General features: G+C 35.8%; 1 protein-coding gene across 7 annotated transcripts in view; it reads left to right on the top strand.

The window, feature by feature from the left end:
* The window catches only part of USP32 (ubiquitin specific peptidase 32), a 237,081-nt gene that overhangs the window by 162,056 nt on the left and 55,841 nt on the right, over positions 1-19,184 (top strand). For all 7 annotated transcript variants that reach the window (XM_082707484.1, XM_082707485.1, XM_082707487.1 and 4 more), the window contains 4 exons: positions 38-153; positions 779-841; positions 3,807-3,890; positions 10,195-10,256. In XM_082707484.1, the coding sequence (XP_082563610.1) occupies positions 38-153; positions 779-841; positions 3,807-3,890; positions 10,195-10,256 (325 nt within the window). The remainder of the gene's footprint in view (positions 1-37; positions 154-778; positions 842-3,806; positions 3,891-10,194; positions 10,257-19,184) is intronic.

The raw sequence follows: 19,184 nt of genomic DNA, 5'->3' as shown, positions 1-19,184 counted from the left end.
AAATTAACTTCCCTCCATAAGAGTTTCTTTTCTTTAGTTTGCTTCAAGGTGTTTGATGTTGACCGTGATGGAGTTCTCTCCAGGGTTGAACTGAGAGACATGGTGGTCGCACTTTTAGAGGTGTGGAAGGACAACCGCACGGATGATATCCCGGTAAGTTCTGATTTTAAGCATACTGTTGTTAAGTTCTGATTTTAAGCATACTGTTGCATGTATATTCCAATAGGAAAATAGAGTGGAGAATTTGAAAAGAGAGAGAAAGAGAAAAGGATTTGTTACGACTTTTGAGTTGCTATGTTGCATTACTACTTAAAATATTCATAGCTGAAGGTACAAATTTGGGAAGAGAATGTACCTTAAAAAATTTAATAAACTGAACTTATTGTGTAAAGTAAGAATAAAACTGCAGAATTCTCTTGATTTTTTTTTTTTTTCAAAGCAGATCTGAGCACCTATTTATTAAGGTAAAAAAATGTACTTGACTGGTAATTACTAGAGAGGAGGGATGTGGGGGAATAGATTAAACAGGTGATGAGGAGTTAAGGAGAGCCTTTGTGGTGATGAGCAATGGGTGATGTATGGAATTATTGATCCACTATATTGTATACCTGAAACCAATATAACATGTATAACACTGTAAAAAATAAAATTAATATTTAAAAAATTTTTTAATTAAAAATTCTTTAAATACTTGACCAAAATATGCTGTATTTTAGCCATTGAATAATAAAAATGATAACTCTTTTCTAATTATTCCTTTGGATTTCTGTTTTTAAAGGAGTTACATACGGATCTATCTGACATTGTAGAAGGCATATTGAATGCACATGACACCACAAAGGTGAGTCTAGCCAGGACTAGAATGAATTATATTCTTTTCTAAAAATACCAGGTATTCTGAATTAGGATATATAGCTTATATACATATTTGAGTCTCTTCTGCATCATCTCCACCAAATGCTTATTTGGACCTACAGTTTAGTACCTTCAAGTTGTCTCTAAAGATAGTCCATTCCATCTTCTTTCTTTTTTTTAAGATTTTATTTATTTATTAGAGAGAGAGAGAGAGAGTGCCAGAGAAAGAGTATAAAGAGGGGTGGGGGAAGGACCAGTGGGACTCGATTCCAGGACCCCAAGGTCATGATCTGAGCCACCCAGGTGCCCAGCCCATTCCATCTTCAAACAACTCCATTAAGTGTTTAGATATACATTTATATTTTATAAGCTAGGTATTTTATAAAAATGAAATAGACATAGCCCTTGTCATATGTTGTTTATAATATTTAATTTTCACATTTAAAAAGTTATGGTAGAGCTAACCTTACATTGAGCAAAAGAAGTTACACAAAAAAGAATACTTACTGTGTGATTCCATGTATATGAAACTCAAAAACAGAAGCACAACTAACAAATGGTGATTGGTATTAGAATAGTGATTTGGGGAATGGGTGGATTAATTGGGAAGAACCACAGGATATCTGGGATGATGGAAATTAATTTTTTAAGATTTTATTTGTTTATTTGAGAGAGAGGGCACAAGCAGGGGGAGGGGCAAGGGGACAAGCAACCTTCCTGCTGAGCAGGTATCCCAGCAATGGGGAGCCCCACCTGGGGCTTGTTCCCAGACCTTGAAATCATGACCTGAGCCAAAGTCAGATGTTTAACCAGCTGAGCCACCAGGTACCCTGATGGAAATGATTTTTTATCTCAGTCTGGGTGATGCATACATTCCTGAATTATTTTTTCCAATAGTATTGGTAAAGATCTCTTCTGAGCTATTTAATGGCACTCAAATTAATTGTGTAATACCAGGAATAAGCATATGCTTTACAAAGAGTAAATTCTTGATTTTTTTTTAAGTTGGACAACATTTATTAGTAAGGATATTATTATAGGTTTATTCCTGTGGCTTATATTACTGTAATGTCTTCGTGACCCTGTGTGAAACTGAAAATAATGCACATATATGAGGCACATTTGAGTTATTTTGAGCCTTTGCATTCAAATATTGACATGTACAAAGTACCAGATTGGTTGGATATAGTCCATAGTGGTGTTACAGAGGTTTAGGAAAAATAAGTGACATCAGTTTTGTTTTGTTTTTTTTCTTTCTTCAGTCACAGTTACAGAAGGAGTCATTATAGTCTTATTAACTCATGCTCAGCAGAAACAAATAATAGAAGTGAGTCTTAACAGGACTTGAGCTTTGTGTGGTAATACAGCCTTCGCCTTCATTTACTTCTCTCTGCCTAAAAACTAAGGTCTCCACTTCTATTTGATATGCATAGAAACCTGGAAAGTTTTCTGTTAGAAAATGCCTCATGTAGAGGTACAATTTCCAACGCCCTTTTTCTGAGTGATAAATATGTAGGTATTATTACTGTCTGTTTTTAGGTAAGATGTAATTTCTTCTTCTGGCTCTACTGTGAACATTAACAAGAAGATAATTTAGCTGCTCCATCTCCTTGTAGCAATGATAATGAAATGGTAATAGTTTAGAATAAAACTTAGACCTTTCAGCCAAACCTATGTCTCACCTGAGACATACTATGTCAATAGTAAACTTTTTTGTACCTTTAGATTTAGTATTAACATACTAAGAGAAGCTATATTACAAAAATTAATAATTACAGTCACAATATATTAAAATATTTTTGTATCATATATGGTTGTATAGTGAAAAGAAAACATTAATATCATTAAATAATAAAAGTAAAAAACATTATTCATCTAGAATTGAACACATGTAGGAAAAAATATTTGGTTATAGTTTTGTTGAACAAGAAAAAAAAACATATTGCCTCTATATGCATATATAAGTTTTGTACATGTTGACACCACAAAATTACTCAACTTGTAATTTGCTCAATTATTTTGGGGGAAAATTAATATGGTTATTTATTTTTGATACATCAAAAATTTGTTAGCAAGTTATTAAATATCTGGTTAGTCTGATAATATTGTCAGATACTTCTAAGTTGGTCTTAGGAGATTGTTGGAATTGGTGTGCCTGGGAGACTCAGTCAGTTGAGCATCTGCCTTCCTCTCTGGTCATGATCCTGGGGTCCTGGGATTAAGCCCTGCATTGGACTCCTTGCTCACCAGAGAGTTCTGCTTTTCCTTCCACCACTGCCCCTCCTTCTGGCTGGTGCTCTCTCGGGCTTGAGCTTTCTCTCTCAAATAAATAAAATCTTAAAAAAAAAAATGTTAGAATGAAAGTGCATAATCCAGAGAGTCTGCTTTTTTCTTTCAAAATTTGTAAATATTTCAGTTTCCTATACAGAGCCTTTCCATAGATAATCCTTGAAGCAGAAAATAATGAGGGTTATTTCCCAGGTCTTATTGGAGGAATGAAGACTTGACAATAAATTGTCCTTATTACCATTGACTGCTTTGACAGAGTTTTGTTGCTTTTAAACTTATCCTAGCTGGTTTAGTTTTCAGATGAACACACAGTGTCTACTTTAAATTTTTGCTTTGCTTTCAGAAAAATTACCGATATAAGTTTAATAAACCAGATTTTATTCAAATGCTATAAAAATGAGGGCATGCTTGGGGTGCCTGTATGGCTTAGTCAATTGGGTGTCTGCCTTTCGCTCAGGCGATGATCCCAGAGCCCTGGGATTGTGCCCAGTGTTGAGCCCCGCTGTTGGGCTCCCGGCTCAGAGGGGAGTGTTCTTGTCCACCTCCCTCTGGTTCTCCTCCCCACTCATGCACTCACTCTCTCCCTCTCTCTCAAATACATGGGAAAAAAAAAAAAGGACCTTCTTAACATGAGATCTTCTAAAATATTGTTTCTCTTTCAGATGGGCCATCTTACTCTAGAGGACTATCAGATCTGGAGTGTGAAAAATGTTCTTGCCAATGAATTTTTGAATCTGCTTTTCCAGGTATGTTTAAGATAAATGACAGGTATAAAGAGTAGTAGTTCTACGTCTGTTTCATTGTGTAGCAGTTTTTGCAACTCAGCTACAAAACCACATATTATAAAAAGAACTACATTATCCTTTATACAACTGAAAGATTGGTAAGGTAGAGTTTGAGAGCCCTGAGGCATCTCAAAATCATGACATGGGAGATGAGGAAGTAGAAAAGAGCTGACTATGTTTATTTATCTTATGACTCATGGTAGACCAGCATGTTAAATACATAGAAAATAATTTAGATTGCAAAAGCCATCATAATTTCTTATTTTTCTTCACTGTTGTCTTTTTTAAAGGCCCTTCCTAACAAGTCAGGCAGTGTGAACAGACAGATGGATCATAAGTAGGCAGCTGTAAAATTTTCGATGTACACAGTCTCTCCAGTTAGGAGATTATCCTGGCTACAAAGCTGTTTCTAAAAGTTTTTAAAAGTTCTTTAGAAGAAATAAGAAAGATTGAAGAAGGAAGAGAGAAAAAGCACAACGTGCCAGGAATGAACATTAAATTATAAGGCTTGCCAGATTTCAACTATTTTCCTTGTTAGAGTATTTCTCTTGCTCCAATTTAAAAAAAAAAAAAGGAAATTATGATTTCCCATTTTTTATAATTCTTCATAAATATTTAAGTTGGTTTAGTAGTGGTATTTTAGATTCTTATTTTATTTTCCTTTCCTTGTAAAAACAGCCCTGTGAAGTTAAAAAAAAGTTCGGTATTTTTGTTTCTATCATGCTCTTCCATATTAAATAAAGAATAACTCATTTGTGCATGGCTGTTTTGGAATAAATGGTAATTGGTCTCTTCCTGATAGTTAATGACTAATTACTATGGCTATAAAACATATACAATCTAATAAGCCTGTAATATCCATTTATATCAATCTGTTACTCCACTATCAGTTACAGTTTTCAGGAGGATTTAAGTTGATAGCTTTATAAAGCATAAACAAGTACAAAAATTATATAAATCATTATTCTAAACAGAAAATGCTTGCTTGATAATATCAAAATTGATCAACTATTTTTATCTCATTTAAAATAATATCCTCATTACTTTTTCTCATAATTATATAAACATTTAGATCACTTAGGCTTATGTCTGTGTCATCTTGTAGCTCTCACATAGCATAGCATTTTGATTTTTTCCTATTGCCTTTTCTATTTTCTCATTCCTTTTTTTTCTCCTTCTTATCAGGGACTTGCAGTGGCACTAATTTTCTATGACTAATTTATAAATAAGCATATGCTTGAGATTTGTTTTTGTATGTGTGTGTTTCTAATATTATATTATGAAGAGCTGGAAGATAGTTTCCCATGAATACCTGTCACTGTCATTTTAACATTACATTCTACTATATTCACTTCATTTCACATACAATATGTTTTTAAAACTATATATATTCATTAAGTATATGAGTAAGAGACTGTTAGCTAAGTTGTATTTTCTGTGTGTCTTAAAATTGGTAGAGTTACTTGGTAAGTCTAGCAATAAAAGCTTGAATTACACTCTTATTTGCCAAGATTCCTCTTAGCCGAGTGTTTTGAGTATTTAAGTGTAACATACATAAGTGTCAATAGAATTAGAAAACCATCCCTATAATAATAATCTTTATTTTCAATCTTTTTTGTACACTCAGTGCCAATATTTTGCAGAGGCAGGATGCTAAATATAACCAGGATCTTGTTTCTTTTGCATTTGTCAAAAATGTCAAGTTTTTAAAAGCGTGGTAAGCAGAAAAAATGCACACCACCTCCAGCACCAATTATCCATGCCCTAATCCCTGGAACCCACGCACATAATCTTCCATAGCAAAAGGGACTTTGCAAGATGTATCAGGTTTCCCATCCAAGTACTAACCAGGCCCAACCCTGCTTAGCTTTTGAGATCAGACGAGATCGGGCGCGTTCAGGGTGGTATGGCCGTAGACAGGTTAAGATGTATCCTGTTAAGGGAGATTAGCTCAGCAGATGGGCCTTTCTAATAATGAGTCCTTTTTTTTTTTTTTTAAGGTTTTTTATTTATTTCAGAGAGAGAGAGAGAGAGAGAGATCACAAGTAGGCAGAGAGACAGGCAGAGAGAGAAGGGGAAGCACCGAGCAGAGAGCCTGACGTGGGGCTCCATCTCAGGACCCTGGGATCATGACTCGAGCAGAAGGCAGAGGCTTTAACGCACTGAGCCACCCAGGTGCTCCGCTAATCATCTGTCCTTAAAAATAGAGAACCTTTTCCAGCTGTGGTCAGAGAGAGGGAGGGAGAGAAAGGAGGAGAGGGAAAGAGATGACCTTGGAGGAAGAGTTGGAGATGCCGGCTTTGAGATAGAGGAAGGGGTTGTGAACAAAGTAATGTGGATGAGCTCCGGAAACTGAAAAAGGCAAGGAAGTATATTCTTTTTTTAACCTCCAGAAAGGAATGTAGTTCTGCTACTGCCATCTTTTTTTTTTTTTTCTTTTTTAAGATTTTACTTATTTATTCATGAGAAACAGAGGGAGGGAGGGAGGCAGAGGGAGAACAGGAAGCCTGATGCAGGACTCCATCCCGGACCCTGGGATCATGACCTGAACTGAATGCAGACCTTAACCAACTGAGGCATCCAGGCGCCCCAACACCTTGATTTTTAACCTAGTGAGACCCATGTCTGACTTCTGACCTACAGAACTGTAAGATAATAAGTTTGTGTTGCTTTAAGATGCTGAATTTGTGATAATTTATTACAGACACAATAAAAAAACAGCACAGAGTGAGATAATCCGCATTTATGGATGGTAAGGCTCAACATTTTAAAGATGTCAGGTCCCTTTAAATTAGTTTGTAGGTTTGGTGCACTAGCAATCAAAATCCCCAAAAGTTTAATATTGTCATTGTTTTTGTGGAACTTGACAAGCTGTTTCTAAGTACATACAGAAGGGAAAGGGCCAAAAATAGCCAAGATAATGTAAAGAAGTGTTAGAGGACTGAAGTTACCGGATATTAGGACTTCTTATAAGACAATGGTATTAAGACAGTGTGATATCTGTGTGAAGGTAGACAAAGACCACTGAAACAACATTGAGAGTTTTAAACAGACCTACATGTAGAAGAAATTGCATTGAACATGGGTAGGGGTAATCTTGGCAGTAAATGGTGTACTGGGTCAGTTGGTATCTCTATGGGAAAAAATGTATCATTATTCCTACCTCATGCCATAGATGAAAATTAATTCCAAGTGAGATCATAAGTCTCTTAAGTTTGAAAGGTAAAAATAAAGCATTTAGAAGATAATGTGCAAGAATAGTTTAATGGCTATGAGGTGGCAAAGAGTTTTTTAAAAGGACACAAAGAGCATTAACCACCAAGGAAAAGTTTTTAAGTAGGACTTCAGTAAAATTAAGCGTTTTTGTTTTGTTTTAAAGATTTTATTTATTTATTTGACAGAGACAGATCACAAGCAGGCAGAGAGGCAGGCAGAGAGAGAGGAGGAAGCAGGCTCCCTGCTGAGCAGAGAGCCCGATGCGGGACTCGATCCCAGGACCCTGAGATCATGACCTGAGCCGAAGGCAGAGGCTTAACCCACTGAGCCACCCAGGTGCCCCTGTTTTTGTTTTTGAATTGGGAGATGCCATTAAGAATATGAAAAAATAAGCTATGCAGTGGGAGAAGTTGTTTGTGATACCTATATCCAGAAAGACATGTGACTAGGGCATACAGAGAATAAAAATGAGAAAAAGGTAAAACTTCAATATAAAAAATGTGTAAAGAAAACTTGAAGAGATGCTTCACCAGAGAAAATATCCAGGGGTGCCTGGGTGGTTCAGTCGTTAAACTTCTACCTTCAGCTCAGGTCATGATCTCTGGGTCCCGGGATCGAGCCCCACCTCGAGCTCCCTACTCATTGGGGAACCTGCTTCTCCCTCTCCCACTCCCCCTGCTTGTGTTCTCTCTCTCACTGTCTCTCTCTCTGTCAAATAAATAATTAAAAATCTTTTTTAAAAAAGAATATCCAAATAGTTAATGAATATTATGGAAAGGGGCTCCTTAGTCATCATAGACATACTATTAAAACCACATATGAATTACTAGTAGACATGTCCCCAAGAATGGTTAGTTTTTAAGTGATAAGAAGTATTGGTGAGGATAACAAAAACCTGAAACTCCCATACATTGCCAGTAGGAATACAAATTACTACAGATACTTTGGAAATTGGGGCTCCTGGGTGGCTCAGTCAGTTAAGTGTATGCCTTCAGCTCAGGTCATGATCCCGGGACCCTGGGATTGAGCCCCGTGTCGGGCTCCCTGCTTAGCGGGGAGCCTGCCTCTCCCTCTGCCTACCACTCCCCCTGCTTGTGTTCTCTCACACTCTCTCTGACAAATAAATAAATAAAATATTTTTAAAAACAAACAGAAATACTTAGGAAGTTGCTTGGCAGTATTTACAAAGTTGAACATACGCTTCCCCTGTGACTCATAAAGTCTACTCTGTATGTAAACCCTAGAAATGTGTATATCTGAGCATCAAAAGACATACAAGTAAGTTCTTATAACTTGTTATAGCCCAAAACAGAAAATGACCCAAATATTTATCAATAGTAAACACATAAACAATAAGCAAAGTGTGACGTGCATAGAGTGGTATATTGTAACGCAATGAAAATAAGTATAATGGTGCCACACACACAAACTTGGATGAATCTTATATCTAATCTTGAGTTGAAAATACTAGACCAAAAAATTCAAAGGCAGACAAAACTTATTCTATGGTAACAGAATTCAGGATCATGGATCCTGTGGGAAAGAACCCAAAGTGGGACTTTGGGTGAGATAGCAGTGTTCTGTTTCTTAACTGGGTAAAGATTTCATAGATGTTACTTTGTGAAAAGTCATTGAACTATACACTTAAGATTTGTTCACTTGTAAGCATGAATACTGTATTTCCATTTTCTATAAGTTCGCTTAGAACACCTGAGCATCTTCGTAACTCAGTCGATTAAGTGTCCGACTCTTGATTTGGCTCAGGTCATGGTCTCAGGGTAGTCAGATTAAGCTCTACATCAGGCTCAGTGGGAAGTCTGCTTGAGAAACCTCTCCTGCTACCTCCCCCAACCCCAGGCTCTTTCTCTCAAATAAATCTTAGATAAGAAAAATTGGTGGGGTTAAATTTTTTTAGGTGGCTCAGTGGGTTAAAGCCTCTGCCTTCGGCTCAGGTCATAATCTCAGGATCCTGGGATTGAGCCCCACATCACGATCTCTGCTCAGCAGGGAATCTGCTTCTCCCTCTCTATCTGTCTCTCTGCCTACTTCTCATCTCTCTCTGTGTCAAATAAATAAGTGAAATCTTTAAAAAAGAAAAAGAAAAAGAAAAATTGGTTTCAGAAGCTCAAGTATTTGTCAGTATGAGAATGGATGAAACAAACAGTGGTATGTTCGAAGAGTGAAATGCTACTCAGCAGTAAAAATGAACAGCTGCTACATAGATGAGTCTCAAAAACCCAATTTGTGGATTTTGTTGTTATGTAAATGTTACCTCAAAAGGTAAACAAAACTGAATAGATATTGAACTTTCTGGTTAATGTTAGCCAAGCTGATGTATTTATAAAAAGTTGTACTAATGTCTATAATTTACTTTGAAATGCATCCAAAATTAAGATGGATTGATGGGTGAATAAGGGATAGATGCAAGTATAATAAAATGTTGATGTCAAATCTAGTTAATGGATATGTTGTCTTCAGTATAAAATTTTTTCAAGTTTCCTGTATATTTGAAATTTTTCATGAGAAAATGTTGGAAAAAATTGTATCTTTTGTGATGATATTTAGAGAAGGCAAATAAATTGATGAAATGAGCCTTAAAAAGCATATTTAGCATTAGTGGCAATAATTTCTCTCTTTGAACTGTTTAAACTAAAATGCCACCCATATCTTTTGTCTCCTGTATTCTCTTCATCACCCTCACCTTTCTCCTCACGTGCCATGATGTGCTCTTCAGATTTCAGGAATGAAAATAATATTTTCTTCATGGTTCTTTTAGTTGTTCTTTGTCTCTCTCCCTCTCCTGTCTCATACAGAGATTTGGAAATTGGCCTCTACTGAAACAGTTTGTTTAAAAACAAAACAAAAAAAACAATAGCTAAAGTTTAAAGCTCAGAGTTGCCCAAGTGAATCATTGATAATTCATCATTTGAAAGCTATGGCTAATTCAGATTCCCATCTACAAAGTGGAACTCATGCAGAGAATGTGAGATTACGCAGTCCAGTCATTGCCACCAGTCAGTGAAGTTTGATTTACCACTTTTTTCTCTAGGTATGTCACATAGTTCTGGGGCTAAGACCAGCTACTCCAGAAGAAGAAGGACAAATTATTAGGTAAGTTTTTAGTGTATTTTTCATTACATAGTTGAAAGTTTTGACACCTGAAATATATTGTTAATACATAACAGCATGTCCCATTTTAATACAGCCATTACAGTGACATCTTATTTCTCCTGATTAATTTCATACTGAAATATTTTTGTTAAAGTAATTTCCTAACCAAGGGATTGAATTAATTTAGAAATCAGATTCTCTTTAACATTAAAATTGCATTGAGTACTGAATTTAATTTTTTGAAATAAGACATGAGAAAAAAGGTAGCAAATTTTCCTTACTACAGAGTAATTCTTGTTTATTGTATAAAGATTATAAAGTAGAGCTAAACAAAAAGAAGCAAAAAAATACCCATCATCTCTGTATTTAAGGTAATTGCTGTTGACATTTTTTTCGGCTTTATTGAGGTATCATTGACATCTGAAATTTTAAGATACTTAAAGTGCAGTGCGATTTGATAGATGTATGCATTGTGAAAGGATTAAAGTGCAGTGCGATTTGATAGATGTATGCATTGTGAAAGGATTTCTTTCATTGAATTAACACATCCATCACTAGTGCCTCACATACTTTTGTGTGTGTGTCAGAACATTTAAGTTGTACTCTCATTTAAACATTATAGTGTTAATCAGCTCTGATCATGTTATATGTTACATCTGCAGACTTGATTCATCATATCGTAAAATTTTTTACACTTTTATCACCCTTTCTCTGTTTCCGCCAGCTCCCAGCAACAGCTTTTCTACTTACTGTTTCTGAATTTGACTTTTTTTTTAAGATTCTACATACAAGTGCTATGCCTTGCAATATTTGTCTGTCTTTGGCTTATTTCACATAGTATAATGCCTTCCATTCTCATCCATGTTGCTGCAAATGACAGGATTTCCTTCTTAAGACTAGATAATAGTCCATTGTATATACATACCACATTTTGTTTATCCATTCATTCATTGTTGGACACTTAGGTTGTTTTTATACCTTGACTTTTGTGAATAATGCTGCAAAGAATATGGAAATAAAGCTATCGTCTTCAAGAAAATCATTTTGTTTCCTTTGGTTATATACCCAGAAGTGGGATTGCTGGGTTATATGGTAGTTCTTTTTTTAATCTCACGTGAAACACGTTTTTTATAGTAGCTGTTCGAGTTTATTCCAGTCCCATCAGCAGTGTACAAGGGTCTCTGTATCTCTGTCAGTGTATATTATCTCTTGTCTTTTTGACAATAACCATCCTGACAGGTGTGAAGTGGTACCTTGTTGTGGTTTTGATTTGTATGTCCCTGGTGATTAGTGATGTTAAATATCTTTTCATGTAGGTGTTAGCCATTAGTATGTCTTTTTTTAGAAAAATGTTCAGGTTCTTTGTTATTTTTAATTGCTGATTATTATTATTATTTTGCTATTAAGTGATATGAACTTCCTATATATATTTTTTGGATATAATTCTTTATCAGAGCTGTGGTTTGCAAATATTTCCTCCCATTCCATAGCTTGACTTTTCATTTGTTGATGGTTGCACTGTTGACACTTTTATATTCATATACCTATGTGTATATGCCATTGATGGAATTTATAATTTTTTTAATGAGAATCCTTTAACATATTGTTTTATTTATTTTTTTTTTTAAGATTTTACTTATTTATTTGTCAGAGAGAGAGGGAGAGAGAGCGAGCACAGGCAGACAGAATGGCAGGCAGAGGCAGAGGGAGAAGCAGGCTCCCTGCCAAGCAAGGAGCCCGATGTGGGACTCCATCCCAGGACGCTGAGATCATGACCCCAGCCAAAGGCAGCTGCTTAACCAACTGAGCTACCCAGGCATCCCATAATACTGTTTTATTTTTGGCTTCCATTTTCACTGCAGATCCTATCAGATGATACTTTTACATACCAATAAAGCCTCTTATAATTTAAATGGATAGCTAGTAGGCCTTATTCATCCCCTATTTTTAATCTCTCTTTTTCTTCAGTATAATTCAGTAATAAAGGCTGTATGCCTTTGGTTAGGTATGTATTTAGGCAAAATTACTTGAGGTAAAATATCTTGGTTAATAGGCCTGCACGTTTTTATGGCTGTAATTCAGGTTTTTTTCCTGTTCTTTTTTTTTTTTTTTAAACATATAGTGTATTATTTGCCCCAGGGGTACAGAGCTGTGAATCATCAGGCTTATACATTTCATAGCACATACCCTCCCTAATTGTGATTCAATTTTTAATATATCAGGTCTCCTTCATTGCTTGAGTGTTACCATTATACTATACATTTGTGTAGAAAGTTTCAGAAACAGAACGAATCTACTCAACTTCACTTTTATTTATTTAAAAAAAAATTTTTTTTTTAAGATTTTATTTATTTATTTGACAGACAGAGATCACAGGTAGGCAGAGAGGCAGGCAGAGAAGCAGGCTTCCTGCCAAGCAGAGAGCCCGATGTGGGGCTCGATCCCAGGACCCTGGGATCACAACCCAAGGTGAAGGCAGAGGCTTTAACCCACTGAGCCATCCAGGTACCCCCTAAACTTCGCTTTTGAAAGGAATAAATTCGATACATAGTTTGTCACTTATTCTTAAAAGTAGTGTGTATACAAATTTTTCAGTAGTTTTTTCTGGTGTGAGACTGCTTGGTAAAAGAGTTTACTAAAATAGAGTGGTTTGGAATACCTGAAAACAGGATTATGTGAAGAATACCAGTTCGTGTTCAGATGAATTGAAGTAGCAAAATATATTTTCCAACCTTTTTAAGGATTCTTATTTAAAATGGTCTGTTCTTTTAAAGAACGTTAAGCAAAATCTGTTTTTTAAAATGTTGTTTTCATAAAAACACTAGTCTCACATTGTGTTTTTAATTTTCATGCTCAGAATATTCATTCTTGTTTATGGTATTCATATGTTGACAATGTTGTTTTGATTTTTGTCTGATTTTTAGATATCATAAAATAAAATTTTTAAAATACATTTAAGTGTACAAGTGAGATATTGAAGAGAAATACTGAAAGGCTTTTATGTAGCTGCAGTAGCTCTTTTTTTTTTTTTAACTATTGCAATCTAATTTAATCACATACTAATACCTTCTGAAGTCAGCATGACTTACCGTGCATACTAAGATTGCTATCGAGATAAGCACCGGGTGATGTATGGAATTGTTGAATCACTATATTGTACACCTGGAACTTGATATAACTCTGTATGTTAACTAACTGGAATTAAAATAAAAACTTTAAAAAGAAAGAAAAGAAATGTTGATTTAAAAAATAGAACGAAGGATGCCTGAGTGGCTCTGTTCGTCAAGATGCCTTTGGCTCAGGTCATGATCTCAGAGTCCTGGGATCAAGTCCCGCATTGGTCTTCTTGCTTGGCAGGGGGCCTGCTTCTTCCTCTGCCTGCCATTCCCCCTGCTTGTGTTCTTTTTCTCTCATGTGCTCTCTCTCTGACATAAATAAAAATCTTAAAAAAAAATTTTTTTAAGGCATGCTGTATATCCACTGTATATATATTTCTTGGCTTAATTATTTTGCAAATGCTCATAGCATCCCTATTTAAAAATAAAATGTTGGTATAATCTCATTTTTTTGTTTTTTTAATCTCATGTTTTTATAGAACTTTATATTACTTGCATTATTTCATCTGTTCCTTACAATATAACTGCATTTAATTAGTGTCACCATCCCATTTTATAAAAGAGGAAACTGAGATTCACAAAAGTTGAGGAACTTAACAAAAATTGGATGGAAGTGGCAGAATCAAGTCTAGAACCTTTTTCATTGAAAACACAAGCGGTCTGTTTTCTGTAATCTTTATTTTTAAAAAAATCTGAATCTTAAATTCTAAATTCCAAATTGGTTAATTTCATTTTGTGATTTTTGAATTTTGTTTTATTTTACCTCCATTTTCACTGTTAAAAATTCATCTGAATTTTTAGGATGATTTTTTAAAGATGTATCAGGTTGGTATACAAGTAGTGAGGTGAAAGAAATATTTGTAACTTAAAGAGTCAGTAATTTATTGCAAAATTAGTGTCATGATTTCTGCAGTGGCTGAGTGAAGATCTCAGCATATCTCCTCCTGAAAAGCAACTAGACAAAATATAACACTGTATAAAATTGTCAGCCAACTATTTTAGGACTCTGGAAACTGAGCAAAGGTATTTAACAAGTTGGGAGGCATTTATTCAAGAAAAACTACTAAACCTTGGTAAGAAAAATGGGAATCCATAGTAATTTTACCTAGGGCTGGTCCCATTCCCTCCTTCATGATAGTTTTACCAAGGCATAGGTGACAGGGCTGACTTGATTTGGATTAGAGCAGAGATGAATGCCCGCCTAAGAGAATTGTAGCAAATAAACAAACAACAACAAAAAAAAACAGTGATCATGGTGGCAAATAGTCAAGGAGCATCATTAGTTTGGGTTTGAGATACTGGTTAAGGAAAGCAACAAACTGAGAGCCAAGTCAGAATTTTAACAAAGAGATCCAGAGAACAAGACAAACAAGAGTGTGTATTGATAAACAATAAACTTCCCCATGTCCCAGATCATCTGCAGGGCTGCTCATACATCCAAGGCTGTATGCAAGCTCAGCAGAAACCAAGGAGGGTTTTAGCTATCTATTAATTCCTGATGGAATGTAGGGCCTAGCTCATGCAGAAAATAAAAACCAAGAAAGGTTTATAACCTGCCTGAACTTTGCATCATTTCCCAAACGGAACTGATACATCAAGAAAAAGGTGCAAGTGTCACTGGCTCAAGATGTTTCAGCATAGCACCTCACCAGTTATTGGCCGACCAGTAAATTCTGCTCTCCCCAAGGAAACCAAACTTAAATGTAAGAAATAATAATGAAGAAAACGGAACAACCTCACACTGCAGGGAAAGCAGACTCTATAGAGTTAGTCCAGGATGTCACAAGGCAAACACACAGGCAGGGTCAGAATCCAGAGTTGGTGAAATATATTATCAAATATGTCCAATTCTCAGGAATGGGAGATGATGAAACATGCAACAAAATAGGAAAAATGTGACCCGCGGTGGTGGTGGTGGGGATACTAGTTAATAGAGGTAGCCCCAGATGGTTGACTTAGGACACAGAAAGGACACAAAAGACTTCGAAGCAGTATTATAAATGTTTTCACTGCTAAAGGAAGCTTTGTTTAAAGAATTAAAGGAAGTTATAATCACAATAACTAACCAAATATAAAATATCAATAGAGACAGAAATTTTTAAAGTGAACTAAATGGAAATTCTGGAGTTGAAAATTAGAGTAAACGAAAATTCACCACAGTGACTCAGCAACAGATTGGAGCCACAGAGAAATAACCAGCAAAATAGAATAGAGTTAGACTTTTCCAATATGAAGAACAGAGAAAATAAATAAATGTGAACGGAACCCGAGATATGTGGAAGTCCCAAAAGGAGGAGAGGAAGGTGCAGAAAAACTTGATAACATGATGGCCAAACCTCCTAAAATTGCTTTAAGTTGTTAATCCAAGAAGCTCAATGAACTGCAGAGAGGTTAAAAACAGAGATCTACATCTAAACATACCACAAACTGTTCAAAGCTGCAAAGAGAAGATCCTAAAAGTTGGAAGAGGAAAATGACTCCTTCTTGTAGAAGGCAACCCCAGTAAGATTAATGGCTGTCCATTTTTTTATAGAAATGATGGAGGTCAGTAGGCAGTGGGATGACATTCAGAGTGCTGAAGGGGAAAAAACTGTCAACCTAAAATTCTTTATTCAGCAGACCTATCCTTCAGAAATTAAGGTAATTTGAAAACATTCTCATATAAACACTGTTGTTAGTAAACACTTAAATACTGAAGGATTGAAATACTGAAGGAACTTCTTCATGCGAAAACAAAGTGACCCCAGACAATTTGAATTACACAAAGAAATACAAAGCACCAGTAAGCATAATTACATACTTAAAAATTAGACAGTATAAATACATTTTTCTGTTTTATCCTTTTAATGGTTTAAAATGCAAAATCGTGGGGCGTCTTGGTGGCTCAGTGGGTTGGGCCTCTGCCTTCGGCTCAGATCATGATCTCAGGGTGCTGGGATCGAGCCCCACATCAGGCTCTCTGCTCAGCAGGGAGCCTGCTCCCCCCCTTCTCTGCCTGCCTCTCTGCCTACTTGTGATCTCTTTCTCTGTCTAACAAATAAATAAAATCTTTTAAAAAATAAAATACAAAATTTTAAGATAATAATTTGAAAGCTACACTGTTCTTACAGCATAAAAAATGTCATATGCATGACAATACAACTGAAAGAATAGGAAGTAGAGCTGTATTTGAGCAGCTTCTATAATTTACTGGCATAAATTAGTATTAATCTGAAGTAGCATGTGTTAAGGTTTATTTTATACTTCTAGAGTAATCAGTAAGAAAATAATCCTAAATACAGTTTCTTTAAAAAAAAAATTAAAATGATACAGTAGAAAACAACTACTTAACACAAAAGAAGGAAAGTAAAAGAGGAATAGAAAAACAAATAAATACACTTGAGATGAATAGAAAACAAGTAACAAAAGGGTAGGCACAAATCTATATCAATAATTACCTTAAAATAAATAGATTAAACAGTTATCAAAGCTAAAGATAGACTGATATTTTTAATCCAGATACTTGAGGGGCACCTGGGTGGCTCAGTGTGTTAAAGCCTCTGCCTTTGGCTCAGGTCATGATCTCAGGGTCCTGGGATTGAGCCCCGCATCCGGCTCTCTGCTCAACAGGGAGCCTGCTTCCCTCTCTCTCTGCCTGATTCTGCCTTCTTGTGATCTCTGTCAAATAAATAAATTTTTTAAAAAATCTTAAAACCAAATACTTGAGATTCAAAGACACAAATAGATCAAAAGTAAAATGATGGAATAGATACAAGGCACATAGTAACAATAAGAGACCTGGAGTGGATATGCCGACATTAGGGAAAAAAATGGCTTTTAGGCAAAGAATTATTATTACAGGCAGACATTTTATAATGATAGAAGTTTTAATTCATCAGGAAGATAGAAAAATTGTAAATACATGTGTCTACAGCAGCAGAACACCCCCAGCAACAACGGAGTAGTATTCAAGTACACATGGAATATTGTGTAGGTGTTAAGCCATGGATTATTATACTATGGCCCACTGACCAACTTTGGTTTGTTTCCTGATTTGATGCAGCCTGCAAGCTAGAAATGTTTTTTTTCCCCCTGTTGTTACACACTGAGAATCACAACGCTCGGCTGACAGAAGTTAAAATCTAAAGACAGGTCAATTGAAGCTATTGAGACTGAGGAATAGAAAGAAGAAAGAACGAAGGGAAATGAACAGAGCTTCCTGGACTTGTGAAATAGTAGCAGCCTTACCAGCATACACATGATAGGAATCCCAGGAGAGGAGGGAAAGGGACAGAATATTTGAAGAAATAATGGTGCCAGACTCCTCAAATTTGACAAAAGATGTGAAACTAAACATTTAGAAAGCTCACTGAACTTCAAGAAGGATAAAACTAAGTGATTCACACCAAGACACATTATAATCATGGTCAGAAGCCTGGGGACAGAAAATTTTAAAGAGCAGCAAGAGAAAAGCTACACACGCAATAGATCCTCAATAAGATTAACAGCAGGTTTCTCATCAGAAATCTTGGAATCCAGAAGTGAGCGGAATGGTACTTTTATTCTATATCCGGGGAAAAGATTTTTTCAAGAGTGATTTGGATTTTAAGTTAAATTCTTATATGTGACACTAACAGCATAAGCAACCAAAGAAAAAAAGATAAATTTGTCTTCATTAAAGCTTCATTAAAGTTTTATCAAAACACATTGTCAGGAAAGTGAAAAGATAACTTGCAAAATGGGAGATAGTATTTGTAAATCATAGATCTGCCAGAGGTCAAGTAACTAGAATATATCCAGAACTCCTACAGCTCACCAACAAAAAGAAAACTCAACTAAAAATTGGGCAAGGGACTTGAATACACACTTGTGTAGATACGACAGACAGATGGTCATTAGACACATAAAAAGATGCTCAAAATCATTAGTCATTAAGGAAATGCAACTCAAAACCACAATGTTTCTACTTTGCATTTACTAAGATGTTTATAATTTTTAAAATGGAAAATAAAATTTGTGAGGATGTGGAGAAATCGGGGCCCTGATACATCACTGTTAGAAATGTAAAATGGGGGGGGGCGCCTGGGTGGCTCAGGGAGTTGAGCCTCTGCCTTCGTCTCGGGTCATGGTTTCAGGGTCCTGGGATCGAGCCCTGCATCAGGCTCTCTGCTCACGGGGAGCCTGCCTCCCCCTCCCCCTCTGCCTGCCTCTCTGCCTACTTGTGATCTCTGTCTATCATATAAATAAATAAAAAATCTTAAAAAAAAAAAAAGAAATGTAAAATGGTGTAACTGCTCTGCAAAAAATATGGTAGTTCCTCAACAGGATCACCATGTAACTTGGCAATTCCACTTCTAGGTATATACCTCAAACATCGAAAACAGGAACTCAAATGCTTGTACACAGATGTTCATAGCAACCCTATACACATTAGCCAGTAAGTAGAAACAGTCCACATAGCTATCAGTGGATGAATGGATAAACAAAATGTCGTATATCCATACTATGGAATATTATTCAGCCTTACAAAGGAATGGTACATGTAGTCATGCATGCAGCAACATGGATGAACCTCACAAGTGAAAGAGGCCAAATACAAAAGGGTCACACATTGAAGGATTCCATTTATGTGAAATATCCAGAATAGGTAAATGAATAGATGTAGGAAAGTGATTCTCAAAGGCCAGGGAAAGGTAGTAATAGGAAATAACTGCCTAATGTGTAACTGCTCAATTGGGATGTATGAGAATGTTTTGGAGAAATACACATAACATGGACGTGACTATTTTCAAGCAAACAATTCAGTGGCATTGGTTCATTCAAAATATACAGC

The sequence above is a fragment of the Mustela nivalis genome (assembly GCF_964662115.1).
Source record: "Mustela nivalis genome assembly, chromosome: 17".
In the NCBI taxonomy this organism is placed as follows: Eukaryota; Metazoa; Chordata; class Mammalia; order Carnivora; family Mustelidae; genus Mustela; species Mustela nivalis.
The sequence above is the reverse complement of the archived record's forward strand: the minus strand, read 5'-3'. Positions and strand labels throughout refer to the sequence as shown.